General features: G+C 41.3%; 1 protein-coding gene across 16 annotated transcripts in view; it reads right to left on the bottom strand.

Annotated features, from left to right (window-relative positions):
* Nucleotides 1-22,014, bottom strand: part of ANK3 (ankyrin 3) — a 715,857-nt gene that overhangs the window by 184,605 nt on the left and 509,238 nt on the right. For all 16 annotated transcript variants that reach the window (XM_072628881.1, XM_072628882.1, XM_072628896.1 and 13 more), the window contains one exon: nucleotides 13,720-13,818. In XM_072628881.1, the coding sequence (XP_072484982.1) occupies nucleotides 13,720-13,818 (99 nt within the window). The remainder of the gene's footprint in view (nucleotides 1-13,719; nucleotides 13,819-22,014) is intronic.

The following is a 22,014-nucleotide window of genomic DNA, read 5'->3' as shown; positions in this document are numbered from 1 at the left end:
AAAAAAATTCTTTGTGGCAACAGATGACTTGCCAGAGAAGAGACAGAACATGGGTACCCAGAAATGAAAGTGACGTAGAAACAAAAGATTTCAATAAAAATCAGATAAAGGAAAGTTGGATAAAGGTAAAGCAGAGCTTTCTTTAGGGTGAAGAGGAAATAAATAACCAAAAAAAAGAAAAGATAAAAAGATAAAATGCTGTTTTCTCAGTGGTCAGAAATCTTAGATTTGTTATGAGTAAAGAAGGTTGGCAAGAATTGCTATGATATCCTATACCATTTCATGAACACTTAGCTATACATAGTTACAAACATTACTTCATTTTACCCCAACAAATCTACAAGGTAGGTAGATCTGCTATCATTAAACCTGTTTTATAGACAAGAAAACTGAGGCATAGAGGAATTAATTAAGTCACTTGCCCAAGGTCATACAACTAGCAAGTGTATGAGGCCAAATTTGAATTCAGGTCTTCCTCATTTCCTCACTACAGACTTCAAAAACCTCCTACCAAATTACAAAGAATTGCTGTGTCCATGGAGGAAATACTCAAACCATTGAAATCACAGACTCTTAAAGCAGGGGAGTGAAGTAAGTAATAGCCCCAACTATAGTCTGAAATGTCATCACCAAAGACATATATGGGAAAAGAAGGAAGAGAAGTCATCTTGTCATACTGAAGACGGAAAATAGAAAAAAAAGATTTTCCAAAGCACTGGGTAGATTTGCTATGTTAGATTTCTGAAAAGACCTCAATAAGAATTTCATAGGATGAGAATGTATGGAAGGGCTACAATCTATACCTGTAAAGGGAGTGAGTGCTCATAGTAATGGGAACAAAATTCCATTAAAAGTACTGAAGTACATAAAAAAGCCAATAAGTCTATTGATAATTAAAAACAAAGGAAAAAACCAACCATTTTACTCAGACAAAAATCCAGCCTTGTTGGTTCTTTTTCAATAAATCATATCCGGAGTATATATTAAAACCAGAAATTATCCTTAATGAATGGAACAAGATTGGAAGCCTGACCAAATCACTTCCCCTTATTGGGTCTCAGTTTTTTTTTTTTTATCTTAGAGGAGAAAGCTGGACCAGATGTCCTGAGGACAAATCTTTGATCAGATGAACTCTGATATCCTTCTGATTATCAACACTACATGAGGTATTAAATATTGGGATTTTTTGACAAAAGGTTTTTACTGCTGTCATGGAGGATTTCCAGCACTGTTTGTAGATGATATTGTGCTGTATCAATGATGATACGCATGAGAAAAACAAAGTGGATGAAGCATGTCTTTTGTCCAGGCTCTTCTAGACTGATGGATGAACATCTGTGACATTCCCCTGATCTATCAGCACATATATCTTAGAGAGACACTAGTAGGGAACCATAAACAGGGTCCAGAATTGAACAAGAAGAATGCTGGGTAAGGTGCCATTTGGGAAATTTTATGACTCTTTTAATAATCCCAAGCTACTCTCTGAACAAAACACCATTTTTTAAAAAAACACCAAGACATGCTAATGGTGATGCTAGAATATATTTGGTATTTATATAGTGTTTTTCAAGGCTTGAAAAATCCTTTACATGCCTTATATCATTTGATGCTTACAATGACCTGGTAAGGTAGGTTAATAAATGCATCATTCCTCCCATTTTAGACATGACGTTCAGAGAGGCTACATACCTTGGCTATGGTTACACAGAATTCAAACTCAATTTTTATCTGACTTTAAATCTAGCTTTGCTAGAAGGCTGGGAAATGCCACAATCCCCAGAGAATAAAAAAAGGAGAGGTCACACAAAGGGTAATGGAAAGACCCGTGGAAGCATTAAGGGTATAAGCACCAACAACTGGCATGCAAGGAAGTGGTACAAATGATGCCATCCAGCTGCTCTGCAATTGGAAAGGATCCCAGCTATTTGCTTAGTGAGAAAGTACAACATCTGGACCATCCGAGTTTGAGTCCTGCACTGATCCCTACTGGAGGAAATCAAGCATGGCATTGGGGAAAGAACAATGAATTTGGAGCATGACCTTCCTGGTTCAAATCCAACCTACTATCCATCTGACCTCAGGCAAGTCTCTTAGCCTAAATGACCTCCTAGTCACTTAACTTCTTTATCTATAAAATAAGAGGAGGGGTATTGGACCAGATGGTGTTTAAGGTTCCTTCCACTCCAACTCTATGATCCCAAGTAATTGAATGTCTCTGGGCTTCAGCTATAAAATGAAGGTGTTGGGTTCTAGCTCTAAATCATTCAATCTATGATTGTAAGTCACTAAACCTCTTTGAGCCTCAGTTTTCACCATCTGTAAAATGAGGTTAGACTAAATGGCTTCTAAATATATGATCCTGGGTCCCTGTAAAGGGTTTATGGGAGGACATAGATGAGATTCATTCAAGAGGAGAATAAGGGGTGGGTTGCTCTCTGTGCACCTGGGAAGAGACCTCGGCTCAAAGAAATCGGGTTCCAAGAACAGGACTAAGTCTTTCCCAGCCCCCCCCCCCCCCCCACTTACCTTTCCTTGTTCATTGCTGTCTTCCCCTAGTTCCTCCCCACAAATGCTTTCATACACATCTAAGAGTCTGGGCCCCAGGATTTTTTTCCCGAAAAACCTTCAGAAACAGTGGTGTAAAAGGGAAAAGAAGTTTTGCTTTCACTAGAGAAAGAGGGGCAGGGTCTTGGCCCTTGAATGCCTTTGCCTCAGTGATCCAAGAAGCCATTCCAATTTCACAAGGTAAACCTGATAAATTACACAGAGGTGTGGAGACCTGGGAATCCAGGGCCCTCTGACCTGCCCCAGGGCTTTGTGCATTCTCCCCAGGACCAAACTCAAGCTTCTGGCTCTTTGGGATTTTAAACGAACTCCTCCTGACCCTTTTCAAAGATTGATGGCTCTTCAAACCCTGCATTGCTATGTCAGAAAGGAAGCCATATATAGGATGTCATGAATTACTGGCTAGCCAGGAACAGGTACCCCAGCTGCATTTACTATTGTTCTGTGGCTCTGTCATTTGAAAAGCCTTGGCATCCAACATAAAACACTGGTCCTGGAGCCAGAGGGCTTGGGTTCAAACCCTGCCTCCACCATGTACTCCCTGGGTGACCATGGACAAGTCCCACAGTCTCCCGGCCTCCTTTGCTTCAGTTGCAGGCCTTGGAGGGCCTTTCTCACTCCAAGTCCCCGATCCTATGATTCGTAGAGCCATGGAGCCATTCCTTCTGGCTATTCTGTGATCAGAATGTAGGTTTTTAATGGCTCATTTAATGATGAAAATTCAGAGACATCAAACTAAAAAGAGAAAAACAAGAAAGGACAATTGACAAGAAACAACCGACCTCCCTAAAGACCAATTTTCAATTCAGTCAAGTGAAAGATTTGTTTTGTACTGATTGTTTTTCTCTTAAACAAACTGACATCTATACACTTGATCCCTTTCAAATTGAATCTTTAAAAAAAATAAAGGTTTTGCTTCACTTAGGATCATAGAGAGGCACCTCCCCCAACCCATTTATCTTACAGATGAGGAAACAGACCCACAGAGGTTGTGGGTCACACTAACTTGAACCCACACTTTGACTTAAGAATGAGAGATATGTTGCTATTTAACACAGTGGATAGAGCATGAGTCTTGGAGTGAGGAAGACCTGAGTTCAAATTTGACCTCAGACACTTATTAGCTGTGAGATCCTGGGCAAGTCACTATGTACCCGAGTTTCCTCAATTGTAAATTAGAAATAATAATGGCACCTACCTTCCAGGTTGTGGTGAGGATCTAATGAGGTAACATTGGTGAAGCTCTTAGCATGGTGCCTGGCATGTAGGAAGCTATTTTTATGATGATGTTAACATAAACTCAGGTCTTGAAAGACAAAATAAAGACCGGGACTTGAATTCAGGGTCTCTGACCCCAAATTCATCATTTTTTCCCCACTGTACTACAAAAAAGGTTTTTTTAAAGGTCTTATTTTCATAAATCTTCCTGATTTTACTATGGCAACTTACCTGGGCCTGGGAAGCAGGTCTAAAGCTAGGATCCACTACCCATTTCTGTGTGTTGGGGAAGGAGATCCCTCCTCCCTACCCAAAAGAGTAGCTTATGGAGCCGAATAAAGGCAGGAAAGAGAGAGGAGTTTAGGGTTTTCCTAGCAGTAGGCTGGGAAGGAGATAAAATGTCAGGAAAAGTGGTGGTGGTGTTTGTCTGATTGCCTTGATTTTTAATGCTCTTACAACTGTTTCCTGGAACAATAATCTGCAGTCACACAAAGCAAACAGTTCAGGTCTCCTGGTTCATTTCAGTGACATTTGTCACATAAGAAGGAAAAGGAAATATATTTCTCTAGAAGGATGACACGCTCTATTGTATCAGCCTAAAAGCTAAAGTGTGGTGCTGGGAAGCGCCACACGAGACACACACAGATACAGAGACACACCTGAAGGGCACAAAGACTTCCTCTGAGACAGTGGCTTTGCTGAAAACCATCAGGCCCATTGTTGTCCTCAGTCAAACTCCACAAAGACCACAAGCAGGTGACCATCATCATTGTGAGTGCCTGGGGCTTCCATTTTTCTGGTACTTTAACGATGAGAATGGCATCCCTACCCAAAGACCTGGGAGGCAAAGCATGGGGGGTGGGTTGATCCTCAAGTGTGGCTCAGAAGAGAAGCACTGGACTTATGGACAAGATGACCTGGGTTCAAGTCCAGCCTCAGACACTTACTAGCTGTGTGACCCTAGGCAAATCCCCTAACCTCTTTGTGCCTTAGTTTCCTCATCTGTAAAATGAGGGTGTTGGTTGGATTCTGTGGTCTCTGAAATTTCTTCCAGTTCTCAATCTAGGATCATATGGTCCATACTGGCTGCATGACTGGGTAAGTCACTCAATTTCTCAGTGCCTCTAGCTGTCTAAGATGCTAAATTGCAGAGAAAATGGAGGTCCTAACATCAATAAAATCACAGATTCAGACCAAAAAACTGAAGGAAAAAATGTTACCTGTAGCATCCATCTCACAACAGACAGCTCGTCCCTTCTTATCTGACTGCAGCCCTTTGGGACTTGTCAGACTGACTGTTCCCGGCCCCAGGACTCTCATAGGGACCCTCATCTAAGATCTCACCAGGTTTGATGCACACCTCATCCCCACCCTCTATCCCTTGGATTGGAGGCTGGGACCATGAATGTCAAAGCTCCAAAGCACTTGCCTCCCATAAACCCAGTATTGTTTGGTTACTATTGCCATCTTGTGAGGGAGGATACCAGGACTCCAAGAAAGCAAATGATCAGTCTAGTCAGGGAGCTAATGAGAAGCAGTCCCAGAAACCATTCCCAGAGTTGCCCTGATTCCCCAGGTCCACAGCTAACATTCCTTCTCCTGTATCATTCGGTCAATCTCAAGGGTGTCAGCCTGGAGACCAAGCCAGCTGCTATCACATTAGGCGGCACCAGGAAATAACCAGAGGATGACTGAAACTTTTTGTTTGTTTGATTTCAAAGTAAAAACTGGAACAAGGAGTGAGATCTGAACGAGACTCTATAATGATGGCAGTTAAAATGGTTCTCCAGGGATCCCCCCAACTTCAGGCCAGAATTTCTACAAAGCTTGTTTATTTTCTCCTATCCCAGCCAAAGTTCCTCTGTAGAGATTCTAGTAATGGAGTTGGCATCAACTTTGGAGTCAAAGTGCCTGCATTCTAACCTCGCCTCTACCACTTACTATCTAAATGAGCTTGGCAAAGTCACTTAATTGCCGGAGCCTCAGTTTCCCCCCCATAAAATGGGGCTGTGGCATCACATAGCCTCTAAGGTCCCTTTCAGTTTTAAGTCTACGATCCTTTAATTTGAATCATAATTTGTCCTGTGTCTGATTTTCTCTAAAATTAGTGAATCTTTCTTAGATCCAGCCTAAGTGACTCAGGCAGGAGTCAAAATTTCAGATAATCCAAAGAAAATGGTAAGAAACAGGAGGCATCAGTAATGGTAAGATATTGCCAACACTGATGTCCAAGCGAGAGGTGATAGATAAGCCCCTAACAGTTACAGGAAGACTTCATACTTCTGTATTGCTTTCATGTATACCAAGGGCTTTTTTCACAACAAAGAGGTCTGACCAGATCACCCCATTACTCAATAAACTCCAATGACTCCCTATTAATTGCAGGATCAAATAGAAAATCCTCTGGCTTGTAAAGCCCTTCCCAACCTGCCTCCCTCCTACTTTTCCAGGCTTCTTATTCTTTACTCCCCTTTGGTTGTGGAGGACCCTCTATCACTCAGCTGGGTGACCACGGATGAGTATGTCATTTAACTTAGTCTCAATTTCCTCATCTGTAAAATAGGGATCACAATTGCCCCTGCCTCCAGAGTTGTTGTGAAGATCAAATGAAATAATATATACAAAGCTCTGAAGACCTTAATGTGCTATTATTGTTGACGATTATTTCCCATACTGGCTGTCCCCCATATTTGGAATGTGCTTCCCTTTCACCTGGCCTCTCACCCCTGGCTTCCTTCAAGACTCAACTCAAATCTCACCTTCAGCAGAAAGCCTGGCCAGAACTCCCTAAGTGCTAGGATCTTTTCTCTGAGATTACCTTTTGTCTAATCTTCCCTTTACCTAGTTATTTACCTATGGCCTCCTCCATTAGCATGTGAACTTTGAGGGCAGGGATTGGACGTCTGTCTTTCTTTTTTATCCCCAGTGGTTCACACGGTGCCTGGCATATAGTATATGCATAGTAAATGCTTGTTGACTGAAAGCTTGTCAATGACCCTTGAAGGTAGGTAGCATGTGTTATTTCCTCCACCCTTTAGATAAATGGAGTTTCAAGGAAGTTAGCCTTGGATCACCCAGCTAGGAAGTGTCAGGGTTGGAGTCTTCCGACACTAAGTCCCATGCTCTTTCTACTATGCCATTTTGCATTTAAGACATGTGCAATCCAAAAAAAGAGTAAGATTTAAGCCAGTTGTGTATTGAGAACAAGAGACAAGAGAGTGCAGGGTGAGATGAGAAACACTCAGAAGTTTCTTCTAATTTGAATTCTCTTATATGATATTCCAAGGTAGAGAGTCTGAGTATTGTGATCTTATCCAAAAATAACAAAAAAGATTCAGAGAAAGGCCTCCCATCTGTTGGGTGGATTTTTATGGGAAGATGTGGCTAGGAATTTCTCAGGGAGAGAAGGTATGGCCCACTTTTATTCTGCCCTAATGGCAAGAAGAATTAATTAACATAGATGAAACCTCAACTCCATTAAAACTGAGAAGTGACCTTTGAATTTGAATTTGATTTCACCTGTGCAGTGACCTCTCTTTAAGGAAATTCCCACCACCAATGCACATGGCTGTCTTTTCTGGAGATTTTCTTAGGACATGGGGAGGTGAAATCAATTGTCCACAGTCAGAATCAGGATGTGACTTGATTCCTTATCCCCCATGCCACAGCTGCCTAGCTAATCTTTGGAATTTAAAAGGCTAGTTCTCAACAGCATCCTCTATTGTACCAGCAATCAAAAGATCAAGGAATTCAATGCAGCACTTCTCAAAAGTCTTGATGTTGGAGCTTATAAATGAATAGGATAATTCACCTTTAAAAGGAGGAATTTAGTGTTTTCTAAGACTGACTTGCCTTACATAATGCAGGCCTCATGACAGATGTAAGTATTGAGAATGGCTAAAACTCCACGAAATTCCACCATAGCTTTTTAACTTTGTCTTGGGAGTAGATGACAAACCACACTGGGGGAAAATTATGTTCCTTCTTCAGTGGCTTCTCCTTCTCCCTTCTCCCTCCCCCTCCTCCTGACATTTTCATTCTCTCCCTCCCCATCACCCACACACCCAATCACTAGTTAGTCATTTGAACCAGAGAGAAAAGGGAATCTTTGACAAGGAAGCAGAAAAAAAAAACCCTCTACAAATTCTTGGCATATTCCATACTTTCTTCCACAGAAAGCCTGCCAGGAATTTAGACTTGCCATCATTTATCTTGCTTTTCCTAGTGAAACCCTGACTGTAAGGCTTGCTTTCATATTCAATTCTTTTTGGTCATGAGCACCTCAGATATACTTATTTACAAGCAAACAAAAAAAATCAGATGACCTTCTGGCTCCTAATCACTCAAATTACATTATTAAACAGTTGTTTAAACTACTGGCAGGCAATGACACTTGAAATTTTCTGAACGGAGGTGGGGACAAGTCCCATAAATGAGATTAAATTCTGAGCCTGGGAGCCAGGAGAGCTTCAGCAAGTCACCAGATCTCAGTGGTTTCTTGAGTGTCAGTTTCCTCATTTGTACAATGAGGGAAACTGTCCTTGTACTATCCGTCTCACAAGGTCATTGTGAGAAAAGCACATTGAAAACCTCTAAAACCTACAGAAATGTGCGCTGTGATCATCATGAAGTAATAGAAGGACTGAGTTTCCAGCAAATATAGATCCTTGGGCAGCTGTAACTGGCTATGGACATATGGTTTAATGTTTCTGTTGCCTGGGTTGAACAGAAATCTGTAAAGTGATGGAGACTGAATTTCATGAAGTGGAAGCTGGGATGGCCAAGGGTCAGTATGACTTCTGCAAGAACAAGTAAGCCCAGTTGAACTTTATTCCCTCACACCCTCTACTTTTTTTTTTTTTCCAGGGGGCACAGGGTATTCTCTCTCTCTCTTTCTCTCTACTTTCTCTCTCACCGCTCTACTCCATATATAATTGTCTAGATATTAGCAAAGATTTTAATTTTTAAATTTTAAAATATTTTATTTTCCCAATTACATGTAAAAACAATTTTAACATTCATTTTAAAAAATTTTGAGTTCTAAATTCTCTCCCTTCTCATTGAGAAGGCAAGCAATTTGATATATATTATACATGTGCAGTCATTAGCAAAGACTTTCGTAAAGAATCATATGTGATACTTCTGTATTGTGAGATGTGAGGTAGACAATAATACAATTAGATGAATTTGGAATTGGCCGAATGACTAGATTCCAAGAGAAAGCCATTAAGGGTTTGAAGTCAGCCTGAAAGCAGATCTCTAGTAGAATGCTCCAAGGATCTCTCCTTAACACTGTGCTTTTTAATATGTTTATTAGTGATTTAGACTAAGGCGTTAATGGCCTCTTTATCAAATTTTCAGGTGACACAAATATGGGAAGAACTGATAACATCTAGTATAATAGAGTCAGGATAAAAAGTGATCTTCACAGGCTAAGACATCAAGCAAAATCTAACAAGATGAAATTTACTAGGGATAAATGGAAAGTCTTACACTGGGGTTCAAATAATCAGTTTCACGGATACAAGATGGAGACTCTGTGGCTAGATAGCAGTTCATCTGAACAAGATTTGAGGACTTTAGTGGGCTGCAAGCTCAAAATGAGCCAGGAGTGTGTCGGAGCTTCTAGAAAAAAGATGATGCTCTAGTTATGTTCTGCCATTCAGACCAAATGGGCACCAAAGCTTAGTAGGGACATTCATCAGCCAGAGAACATCCAGCAGAGGGTGGTGGTGAGCCTTGAGTCCAAGTCATATGAGAATGGGTTCAAATATCTGGGAATGCTTAGCTTGGAGAGGAAAAGAATTGGGGTGGGAGGCATGATGGTCACCTTCAAGTATTCTCATGGTTGTCACACAGGAAAGGGATAAGACTTAGTGGAAGGAATAGGTGGAATTTGCCAAAGCTAAGTTTAAGTTTGATAGAATAAAAAGTTCCTCACAATGGAAGCTATCCCAGAGTGGAAGAGACTGCCTTGGGAGGTAGTGGACTTCCTCTCACTGGAGGTCCACATGTTGAGGATGCTGCATAAAGGAGCCTTTGTTCTGGGATGGGTTGGACTAGAAGCCTCAGGGGTCCTAGTCTAAGGAAGTCTCTTTCATCTTGCATAGAAGTGACATCTCTATCCCACTACTGTCTCAATATACTTCCTGGCTGTTTCTCTTTTCAGGGCAAAAGCAAATGATCCCCCATCTTGTTCCTAATAACAGGAAACACATCTGGATGGGGGGAGCTGGATGGTGGTCAGCAAAGCTTTATCAGGATCAGTGCACGACCTGGCAGATTCCCTCTCAATTACTCTGCATGTATAGAGTTATTTGCATGTTGTCTCCCCCCTCCTCACCCTGCCACTTCCCATTAGGATGGGGGCTCCTGGAGGCTGGGGACTGTTTTTGTTTTTGTTTTTCTTTTTATTTCCAATCCATAGCACAGTGCCTGACATTTAATAAATGCTTAACAAATGTTTGTTCACTGACTGACTCCTCCCTTTCAAGAGCCAGTCTCCAAAGGCTGTTTGGGGATTCACAGCTCTCCCTTTCTTTCTTCCCCCCATATGATGACACCTGACAAGGTTCACACCACCCCATTGCCGTGCCGGTTTAGCTTCCGCCGTGTTCCTCCTCACTTTCGACTCCACATTCTTCCTCTCTTGCCACCAAGAGAGGTAGCTACCAAGGTCATCAATTCCCTCAATAAAATTTTCCAATTGTGGATAGACCTGGAAGGCTGGGGTCTTCCCATTCTTATACAGGTCTGTTTCCCACAGTGGCTGTCCTCACTTTGACCCTCTGAGAGAACTCTCTCCTCATTTTTCACTTATTCTCCCTCAGACATCAGATACTTCATTGGATGCTCCTACAAACATCTTCTTCTGGGCTTATTTCATTGCATTCAATTATTCATACACACACCCATATATATCATAGTTCTACATATATACCATAGCTATATATACTCACACATCACAGTTACAAATATAAAAACTGATAATGTATATATAGAGATCTCTAGGTATACGTACTCATACACAGATATATGTATGTGTACAGACATAATACATATGATATATAACTGTTCCTTTATCAGTTAGATATCATATATCTCTATATATACACACAGTATAATATGGTGAATAGAGAGTCAGCTACATATCAGGTATATGTGTATGTATGTATGTATATGTATACCCTGCTTCTCACAGTATTAATTGGTCTGTGATATACATATATATCAGTTTTAAATAGATACATAAAACTGTGATGTGTATCATACAGATATATGTGTGTATATATCTCTGTGTATACACATATATACACACATATATCTGATATATAGCTGACTACCAGACTATGCTGCTTCTCACAGTATTAAGTAGTGTGATATATATATATATATATATATATACATATACATAGTCATACCATGAGAAGTAGTCTGGCATGGTGGATGGAGAACCTGTTTTGAGACAAAGGATCCTCCTGAGTCCTTGCTGCCTGCAGGTTCTGTGACTCTGGGCCACTTGCTTAACCACTCAAGGCTCTAGCCCAGTAGTGCCAGACTCAGATAGAGTCAGGAGATGCATAAGATCTCTTCTGGTCCCATACTGACTTAGACACTACAAATTGACATTATCTAGGTCCTATTGTATTTTTGTGTATTTTGTTAAATATTCCCCGGTTACATTTTAATCCTGTTCTTATGCCAGGTCACAAGACCCTTGTGCCTGACACCTCTACTCTGGTATCTCTAGGACTAAGTTGCCAGGCAGGTGCCAACCTGCACTGGTAGGCACAATTGTAGGCACCAGGGATGGAACAAGAATGGAAAAAGGGGTGATTTCTTTGCTATTACTAGGAAAAGTTCCTTTACCAATTCATAATGGCAGCGCCCTTGCAATTTCTAGTCTTAGCCAGTTACACTCTGGCCACTGAGAGTTAAGGTGACTTATGCAGGACCCTATGGCCAGTAAGTGTCAGAAGGAGGACTTGAACCCAGGTCTTTTTGGCTCTGAGGCCAGAGCTCTATCCAATAGAGCACACAAGCATGGAAGATACAAAGACAAAGGAAGGGGATGGGCTCTGCCTTGAAGGTGATCTGAGATCTACACAGATAAGTAATTAGAAAGTAATTGGATTGAACGTGAAGAGAGAAGAAAAATGTACCCCCCTTCTTTGCACAGAGACTTCAGGGATGGCCTACTGTACCCACTGCTACATATGGCTGAAATGTTCATTCATTTTGTTGCACTGTTCCCCCCCCCCCCCTTTTTTTTTGGAGGAAGAGAAAGAGAGATTTGGGAAAAAAAAGGTAATGTGAAAATGAAAAATTAAAAAAAAAATTAAGAAAAAGGAATTGAAGGAAGAACAACAGTAGCAATAACTTGACCCCCGATCAGGGAAGGACAGCATTGTCATGGTTGATTATAAATGAGAATATTGATTTCATCTGCATAGGGAACTCCCAGTGGAGAAAATTCTTCTCCCAATGCATGTTGGCTCCTGCTCTCCTGCAAAGGCATTTATAAATCATTCTCTGTAAATTCATTTGCTGCATTTTGGCCAATAACTTCTTGAGTAAGTCACCCCAGATGGTATCAAAGAGAAATCACTTTCCAACACCCTTTGAGCACTTATAGTTTCAGAAAGTTGCCTGGGAAAGACAAGTCTGCTTGCTGCCGCCATGTTTGATGGCTACGTTTCAAAAGAAGTAGAACCAGCTGGTCCCTGGTTCCATCTGTGAGCACTGCGCCTGCATTTGCCTTGTTCCTGTGAAGTTTCTTTTTACCCACAAAATGGGGTTTTTGCTCCAAGTGGTCCTACAGTGGTACGAGGGGAACCTGGAACCTCATTTTTGTCTTTCATTACTGCAGACGCCCTTCAAGTAGCTGATAATGAAGGCTAAATGCCCTTCTTTTAAATACCACCTCCATGATGCTGTTCCTCTCCCTTGGTGACCACTTTTCATCTAAGCAACACAAAAGTAATTCAGGAAAGCCTCTGGCCCCACAACATCATCAATGGGCAGCCCATGGACCAACTGTAGGCCTGAGTTTTAAGGGCAGCTGAGTTCAGAGAAGCCCATCACCAGCTTGGTTTCAGGGGAATGTATTTTTTCAGCTATGAAAGCTCTTTGAGACTTTCTACGGAGGCTATGATCTATGGCGTGTGGCTAAGACCAACTGATGGAACCACAGATCCTTGAAATATTGATGCAGGAGGCCATGACTGGAGTTTCTTACAACTCTGAGATTCTGGGGTCCATCAAGCTGCTCCAACACCAAACTTCTTTAGGAAAATTCATTGGAAAAAGGTCTCGTGTGAAGAGTACTGTACTTGGAATCGGAGGAGCTGGGTTCAAATCCATGCTCTACCATGTGCTCCCAGTCTGACTTGGGGATTAGTTCCTTATTTATAAAATGGGATTGATATAGATGAGCTCAGGGGTACCCTCTGGCTCTAGAGCTATGATTCTAAATATAGGAGAGTTATCCTGGTTTACTGAGAATGCAACACAGGACACCTTTTGAAATATTAGTAATATCTTCTATTCACAGAGGACTTGATAGCTTACGAAATATTTTGTCTCCTCCAACAAGGCTGTGAAATAGAGAATGAAGGTCTGATTTTCCCCATTTTACTGATAAAGAAATGGTGGCTTGAGGAAGTCAGGCAACTGGCCCCAAGTGCTGGGGCCCAGGCTTGAATTCATACCTGGCATCTCAAGCCCATGGATTTCTTTAAAAAAAGGTGAATTTAATTTTTCATTATAAACTTATCAAATACCAACAAAGATGAACATTTACAGTAAGTCCAGGGTGGGAGAAGGTTTCTGCTGTTTTGTTCTTCCCCTGCTGGCCCACAGAAGATAACTGGACCTTCATTCTCAAAGGGATACACTAACACACGTATGCACATTACAAAGTGTCAACCTTACCCTCGTTTTGGCATCAATCTTCGCTCCTCGATCAAGCAGCAACTTCACCATATTGGCATTTCCTCTTTTTGATGCAACATGTAAGGGCGTAATGTCATTCTGTTGGAAACAGAAAAAGAAGAAGATTTTTTCCCTCATAGTTTAACAAGAAGATATTCTTATGATTAGCATTTACCTCAGACATTGTTTTCCTCAGTAAGAGAAGGCAAGTAGATATGACGATGATATTTCCTTGGGAAAGGTATCTATCTGTTAGGCTCTATTAGAGGGCTAGGGATGGATGGATAGATGAATAACTGAATGAATGAATGAATGAACGAACAAGTTGGGGGAGAAAGAATTATTAAGTTATGATTGTTGTCATTTTTATTCAGTTGTTTCAGTTGTGTTCAACTCTTCATGACCCTGTTTGGATTTTTCTTTTGGCAAAAATACTGGAGAGATTTGTCATTTCCTTCTCCAGCTCATTTTACAGATGAGGAAACTGAGGCAAAAAGGGTGAAGTGACCTGTCCAGGGTTCCACAACTAATGAATATTTGAGACCTGATCAAACTCAGGTCTTCTGACTCTGGACTTGGTGCTCTATCTATTGCACCACCTAGCTACCAAGTATTGAAGATTTTATGGAGAAAGACTGATTTCCTAGTCTACCTCATGCATTCGGAAAGTCACCATGTTTCCCTGTAAATTTGTTCACTGCATTTTAGCTAATGACTTGTTGATTAAGTTAGCACAGTCTGTATTAAAGAGAAGTCACTCTCTTAACACCCTTTAACAACAGTCCTCCCTAAATTCCACTGCAGATGCAAGTTGTCAGGGAGAAAAATGCAAACTGATTAAGTGGGTGAGTGGGTGAATAATGCATCAAGATATCTAGGGTTTCAAGTGACTATTTGTGTCAAATACATTTAAGAGTGTTCATCAGGGAGGTGATAGCTTGACTACAACCCAGACTAGCAGAATCCATGTCAAGGAATAGTGATTTTATGAGCATACTAAGAAATACAGTTAATTTCAGGTTAGTATATCATAACAATTAAATTTTCTCTACTCAGATATGATACTTGATCTTATCAGAGGATCATATGATCACAGATTTATGGCTGGAAGACAGCATCAAGATCTACTTTCTCATTTTATTAATGAAGAAACTGATACCACAGAGATTCAACATCTTTTGAAGGTCAAATAGATAGTAAATTGCAAAGTGAGAATCTGAACTTAAGTCCTCTGGATCTAAATTCAACAGTTCTGCAGCAGAGTTAGTAACCACATCGATAAAATCTGGAGGTATAGTGAATAATTATATCCCAATTGCTAGATGCATCACGAAAGAGCAGGTAAAATTGTTGGATTTTGAGTTTGGCATTTTGGGGATCTCTGGTGCCCAAGGAGACAGCTGGCAGAGTGAAACTGATTCCTTGATGACTGAGGAGCTAACTATTCTAGACTGAATCCACACCCCCACTCCCAGGGTACATCTGTGATGCTCCAGCAACCCAAAGGTGCGATGATCTGGCTGGACCATGGATGGAGCCAGAGACCTATTCTGCAAATCTCCCTCTGAGGCTTCAAGGTGGGTAGGGGACTAATGACTGGAACATTGACTGGGACAATGACTGGGACAGGAACCAGCATCCATGGAGGAAAACTGAGTGGAACGTGAGTGGGAGGGTGTCCTTGTGAAGTGACTAAATCTGTGGGCCCAATCCCAGGCCTACAGCATATTTTGATATGAAGCTGCTGTTCCTTTGCCTAGTTAAGCATGATTTAGTTATCTTTATCCCAGAGGCTGATTTCAGGGAGAAGATACGCCAAAGCTTCAATCTGGTACTTTTCCACATCAATACTTTATTCATGTGAATGATCAGCTGTGGTGCGTGTATATGTATATGTATATATGTATGTGCATGTGTGTATGTGAATGTATGTGTGTGTGTGTGTGTGTGTGTGTGTGTGTGTGTGGTGACAAAATGGGGATCAGTTTTCAAGCTCACACAAGGCTCTATAATGTATAATAATACACTATGATTGTTCAAGCCTTTCAAAAAGGCTTTCATGTTATTCTGTTTTAACTTCATCATAACCCTAGTGTAGTGTAACAAGGGAAATTTTGGCCATAGATTTGAGTTTTAAAAAGGGGAGGGGGGTTTGAATTCCATGGTCTCTAAGGAAACTGAGGCCCAGGGCTTTAAAGTGACTTGACCCATGTCACACAATTATTGATAAGAAAGTTGGGATTTGAACCCAGGTCCTCTGCCTCTACCGTCTGGCTTCCTCCATGGTACCATGCTGCCTCCTCATCCAGCAGATACAAAACAAATGTGTACGAATGGTGAGGGGTGGGGCAAGAACTCATAACTGAGGAGATCCCCAAAGGCCTCCCATAGGAAAGGACCTAAGGATTCTCCAAGGTCATGGGTGGCCATTGACCTCGGTGAGATCAGAGAGCCTTTCCTAGAATTTTCCAGATAATGACTCAGTTAAATAATCTACAAATTATATTCATCATGCTGGTGCTACATGGTAATTCATTAACTTGCTTCACTGCTTGGAGCCATCATTCTATCCACATTATTTCTAGTGCTTTTTCTCAGTCTTTTTTTTCCCATTCTCTTTTTTTTTCTTTGCATGCTCAGACCCAGCATAGGATAAGAGCTTAACAACACAATCCCTGGTTAAAAAATTCTTGTTGATGAATGATTGAGTCTGTCACCTACAAAGATGAAAACAATGACATTTTCATTCTTCTTATCACAAGTTACACACACCCCATTCTACTTACATATTAAATGATGTTAAATGGAATTGACTTATTTCTCCTGGAAAATGTACGGGGGACGTTACTTAGTGAACCAAAGTGCTTGGAATCATCCAGATGGTTCTTTTAATCTGGCCCATTGGGAGGACTGCAATGAACATGAACCTCCTAAATGGTTAATTCCAAAGTTAAAAGTTGAGGGGGAGCCTGGTCTACCCCCACCCCCACCTCCCCGTGACAATCTCCACAGTTCATTCAAATGGCCAGATATTAGGTCTTTTAATCATCGTCAAAGGCTGAGCTATGAAGCTCAAGTCTCTTGGAGCACTCTGTTCTCTGGACCAGGTAAGCAGATTGAAGCAGAAAACAGATTCACAGATTGAGTGATGTTCAAAGCGTCCATAGGAATAGATACACCAGTAAAGTTTATTCCAATTCTAGCTAACCACTCAGAGACACGGTTTCAAAGAATGACTTTAACAGTCACAGAAATGGTGATTTTTGTATTGTGTAAAACTGGAACGTCTTCAGTTTTCAATACCTCAAGAAAAAAATATTCTGAAGCAAAGGAAAAAAAAGATTCTGGGAGATAGATTAGAGATGAAAATGTCATACACAGAAAATCATTCACTTGCTGGCTCATGGTTATCAAACTTTTTAGTCTCAGGACCTCATTATATTCTTGAAATTTATTGAGGATCCACCCAGACAGCTTTTGTTTATGTGGGTTATATCTCTTGATATTTACCCTATTAAAATTAAAATGCCTTAGTGTGATTATAAAAGTAGTTTTGACCTTGCAGATCCCCTAATGAGTCTCAGAGGTCCTTTCCAGACTTCTCTGAAACTCCCTAATTCTAAGATCAAAGTCTTCTTGAACTCTATCAGTTTCATTGTCCTATTCTAAATTTCTGTTTCTTGAACTCTTGTCATATGAAAGGTGAAGTTCACAGGAAATTCCTGAGCTCGATACAGATGCTTATTCACCATCATGAGGGGCCAAGGTGGATCCTTCTAAAAGAATCCAGCCAATTAGTTCACTAAGAAGATCCAAAAAGGGACCAAAGCACCCAGACTCTAAGTATTTAATTTAATCTCTTAGACCTTGATTTTCTCACAAATGAAAATTAGGAGAGTGGATTAGATGCCCTTTGTGATAACCTCTCAGCTCTAGCCCCGGTATCCTCTGGTCAGGGTTTGTTTTGCTTACCAGATCCGTAGAGTTACCTTGGGAAGACTACTTCCTGGTGCTGGCCCTCAGTTTGCTTAATTATAAAATAAAGGAGTTGAATCTTTGAGGTCCCTTCCCGTTATAAAACCTGTGATTATATGTTGTGACATTATACATACATGATGCGCATGGACACACAAAGATACGTTTACACTTTTAGGTAGGTTTTTGTTTAACATCAAGGCAATTGGCTGATCAGACTTTCACAAAAGTTTAGGTTAACACTGCACCCAACCAAGTTCCTATTTTCCTTCTTCCCCTAACTCCACAAGCTCTTATTAAGTGCCTACTATGTTTAATGCACTATGCCAAACATTGGGGATGAGAGGAGAAACATGAAACCTTCCCTGCCCTCAAGGAACTTATATTCTACTGAGCAATATTAACAAGCACACTGGTGAGTAAACATGAGGCACTCTGAGGATAATACAAGGGCAGCTACCCTCAGACTTATCTAGTCCACCCCCTCATTTGTAGAAGGGCCAACTAAAGGGGCCTGAAATGACTAGGTAAATCAGGGAAGGCTTCCTGAAGGGGAAGGCACTTAAGCTAAGCCTTGAAGGATAAAGATGAGGATTTAGAGAAGCAGAGATGCACAGGAACACAATCCCATCTTGGGAGATGTCTTATAGACATGCACACAGGCTGGAGATGGACTGGTGACTTCTGGGAACAGCTAGGAGTCTGACCTGGCAGCTGGGAGGTGCAAAGGATGAAGTCTAGAAAGCCTCACTAGCTGCACGACTCTGACTGGGCAAGTCACTTAACAGTTCTTAACCTCAGTTTCTTCATCTCTAAAATGGGGATGATAATAGTGCGGTGGTTGTGAGGATCAAATGAGATAACAAATATGAAACCCTTTGCAATCCTTAAAGTGCTATATAAAGGTTAACCATTATTATTATTGCTGATATGATTATTATCTGTAATATGAAGTGGGAAAAAGGGAGGCATGAAGTAAGCCTGGGAGGGGGTGGGAGGAGAAGGGGAAAGGGAGTAAATATTCATATAGTTCCTGCTATGGGCCAGGCACCGTGCTAAATACTTTATAAAAATTATCTCATTTGCTTCTTACAACAATCCTGGGAGGCTGGTGCGATTATTATCTCCATTTTACATAGGAAGAAACTGAGGCAGGCAGCTTAAGTGACTTGTCCTGGGTCACACAGCTCGTAAGTGTCTGAGGCTAGATTAGAACACAGGTCTTCCCAACTCCCTAGATCCAGTACTCTGAGCACTGTGGCGCCCCTTGGCTGCTAAATTGGAACCACATTATGGGAGGAGGGTTCAAAGCTAATGATTCCACAGGATTGTAGATTTAAGAGCTAGAAAGAACCTTAGACATATTGAGTCCAAACACGCCCCATTTTGCAGATGAGAAAACTGAAGCCGAGAGAAGTTAAATGCCTAGAATCACCTAGCTAGTAAGTCACTTGTATGAGGCATGATCTGAACACAGACTGCCTTGTCTCCAAGTCTGTGCCACAAACACTAGGTCATGCCATCTCTCTTTGAGGAATTGGGGAGCACAAGATGTACATGTACATGTACATACATGTTCCTTGTCTTCCCAACACATTAAGTAAGGCTGACTCCTTGATCCAGCCCTCCCCTAGGAGGCCCAGGACTAAGTTCCCTGCCTGACTGTTTTCTTGTTACAAGGAGTTTACTCTTCCTCTCTGCTCTCCAACCCCAAGAGATTTCTGTATGGCACTGGCACATAACGTGGAGTTGGAGGCACATGGAACAGGATTTTTTTTTAAATGCACGATACACTTTTGAGGTTAATCTGCTTTATTGACTTTTTTCCATCACTTTTTTTTAAGTTTCAATTATATTTTGTTTTCAGTTCCAAATTCTCTCCTTCCCCACTCATGGAGAACAAGAATATAGAACACATTACAAGTATGGAGAGCTGTGTAAAACAAATGTCTGCATTAGCTGTGCATGTAACTGGAAACTGAGATACCAGCTCTACCACTAACTCACTGTGTGGTCACAGGCAAATCCTTTCTTCTCTCTGGGCCTGAAAAATGGGGGAGCTGGATTACTCATCTCTACAGCTCCTGCCACTGCTCACCTGCCAAGCGTCTACAAAGCTTCACTCCTCACAGTTGCTGACACCATATACTCTGTTTCTAGAACCCTGTGGCCATGCTTGGCACAGGGCTGGGCACAGGGCAGATGGTCAGCACATACTTGCTGATTGACTTAATATCCCGCAAATACACAGTAACAAGTAATGCTCTCTGGGATACAAGCTGCAGACACACTTAGAAGCCTTGCAGAGACAGGCCTGCCCTAAATGGGACCAAGGCTGGGCTTTGTCCAGCACCTAAAGACAGTCTTCAGAGCAGGGGCTCAGTCCAAGGACTTTGAGGCTAAGTATCTTGGAAAGCAGGAAGAGCAAATCTGCTGCCCTTTGGGGAAGAGGGAGGAAGTAGCCGCTTCATGTCTTAACCTTACGGATGAATCCAAAGTTGGTTCTTTCAGGTAGCATGGAAAAGCAGATGAAGAGGTAGCCTTGGATCCAGGTAGACCTCTGACCTATCTTGACTGTGTGACCATGGGAAAGTCACCTGCCTTCTTGCCAAATACAGGACAATAAGTTGCAGGAAGTGCCAACCTGCATTGGTAGAGGGAGTTTACTTATATCAGTGAAATCACAGGTGCAGGCCCCTGTCCATCTCCAGGGTGGACGAAGTTCCACCAAGCATCTTTTTTCTCTGGATTCCTCTGTTGTGAACAGGCAGTTGGAGGGCCAGGGCTAGGAATTTGGGAGTTGGCTACTGGACAGATTTTCTTTATTTGATAGTCAGGTAACTGGGTAACACAGCTCTCAGTGCCAACAATGCTGACATACCAGGAGTCCAGAGCAAAAGGTGCTGATAACCTTAGTTGACCTCCTTTGCATGGAGACTCTGAATCTGAGTCTACTAAAATCCAAGCTTTTCTACTCTAAAACTGGGCAGCTAGGGGTTGCAGTGGATAGACTCCTGGAATCAGGAAAAATCATCTTCCTGAGTTCAAATCTGGCCCAGATCCCTGTTTACCTCAGTTTCCTTATCTGTAAAATAAGCTGGAGAAGGAAATGGCAAACCACCCCAGTATCTTTGCCAAGAAGACCCCATATAGGGTCATGAAAAGTTGGATGCGTCTAAAAAACAGCTAAACAACAACAGGAACAACCATTTGTAATTCTACAAATACGTAAAATAATTCCAAACGTATAATAATTCTAAACAAATAATTCTAAAATTGCTTGTTCTCATTAAGGTTCCAAATGTGGTAGGATCAAAAACCGAGTCTGAATCCTGGCTTAGATATTTACTAGACATGAGATCCTGGGTAAGTCACTTAACCTTTGACTGCCTCGGTTTCCTCATCTGAAAAATGGGGATAAAACAGCACTCCCTCACAGCAATGCTTCAAGGATCAAATGAGCTGATATAGAGAAAGCACTTGGGAAGCCTTAAAGCTGCATATCAATGTTAGCCATCTCTGTTATTATCATTATCACTAGTTTCCTCATCTGTAAAAAGGGGAATAATAACGCTTGCTATGAAATAATAAAATACCATAGCATCTAGAGGTGTGTTGGTAAATGTTTAACAACTGTTTGGTGGGAAGGGGAGTACGCACACCTACTTTTAAGTTTAATTTATATTATTAACACTTTCTTAAGTTTTGACAATGAGGAAAACGATAAATCAAGTCCTGATTTGCATCTTTGGTTGATTTCTGAGGCATAGATGCTCACACTGAAATTTTAACAATTATTCCTCTATTGGGTTAAAGCTGGCTACCCTTCATCAGTACTTTTTAAAGTATTTATATAAGACTTTGAGGTTCTTAAGTGTTACATATGTTATCTCTTGATTTTCACAACAGCCTAAGAGGTGGGTGCTATTATTAACACCATTTTACAGATCAGAAAATGAAGTCTGAGAGATGGTCCTCACTGGTTTCACACTGCTGCTAAGTATGTGCAGCAGGATTTGAACTTGGGTCTTCTTGGCTGCAGTTCTGGTATGTATACACAGCAGCATGTGGTTGTAGGGATCACATGATCATCAGTTATCCCATCAGATCAGCCATAGGCAGGCTTTCCCTACTGAAACTCTCACACTCCTAAAGATTAGGTCAGGAATCTGTGCCCTTGTTCATTGGACCCCCAAGATGGAGTCTAGCTCAGTGCCAGGCTAAAGTCTTCCTCATTAGAAAATGTTTAAATGACTGTTATTCCTTCCTCCAGCCTGGCCTTTACCCCAGGAGACAAAGTCTGAAATCTTCAGGAAGGAC

Source organism: Notamacropus eugenii, chromosome 1 (assembly GCF_028372415.1).
Source record: "Notamacropus eugenii isolate mMacEug1 chromosome 1, mMacEug1.pri_v2, whole genome shotgun sequence".
NCBI classification, from domain to species: Eukaryota; Metazoa; Chordata; class Mammalia; order Diprotodontia; family Macropodidae; genus Notamacropus; species Notamacropus eugenii.
Note: the sequence above shows the minus strand (reverse complement) of the source record. Positions and strands in the feature narration are given on the sequence as shown.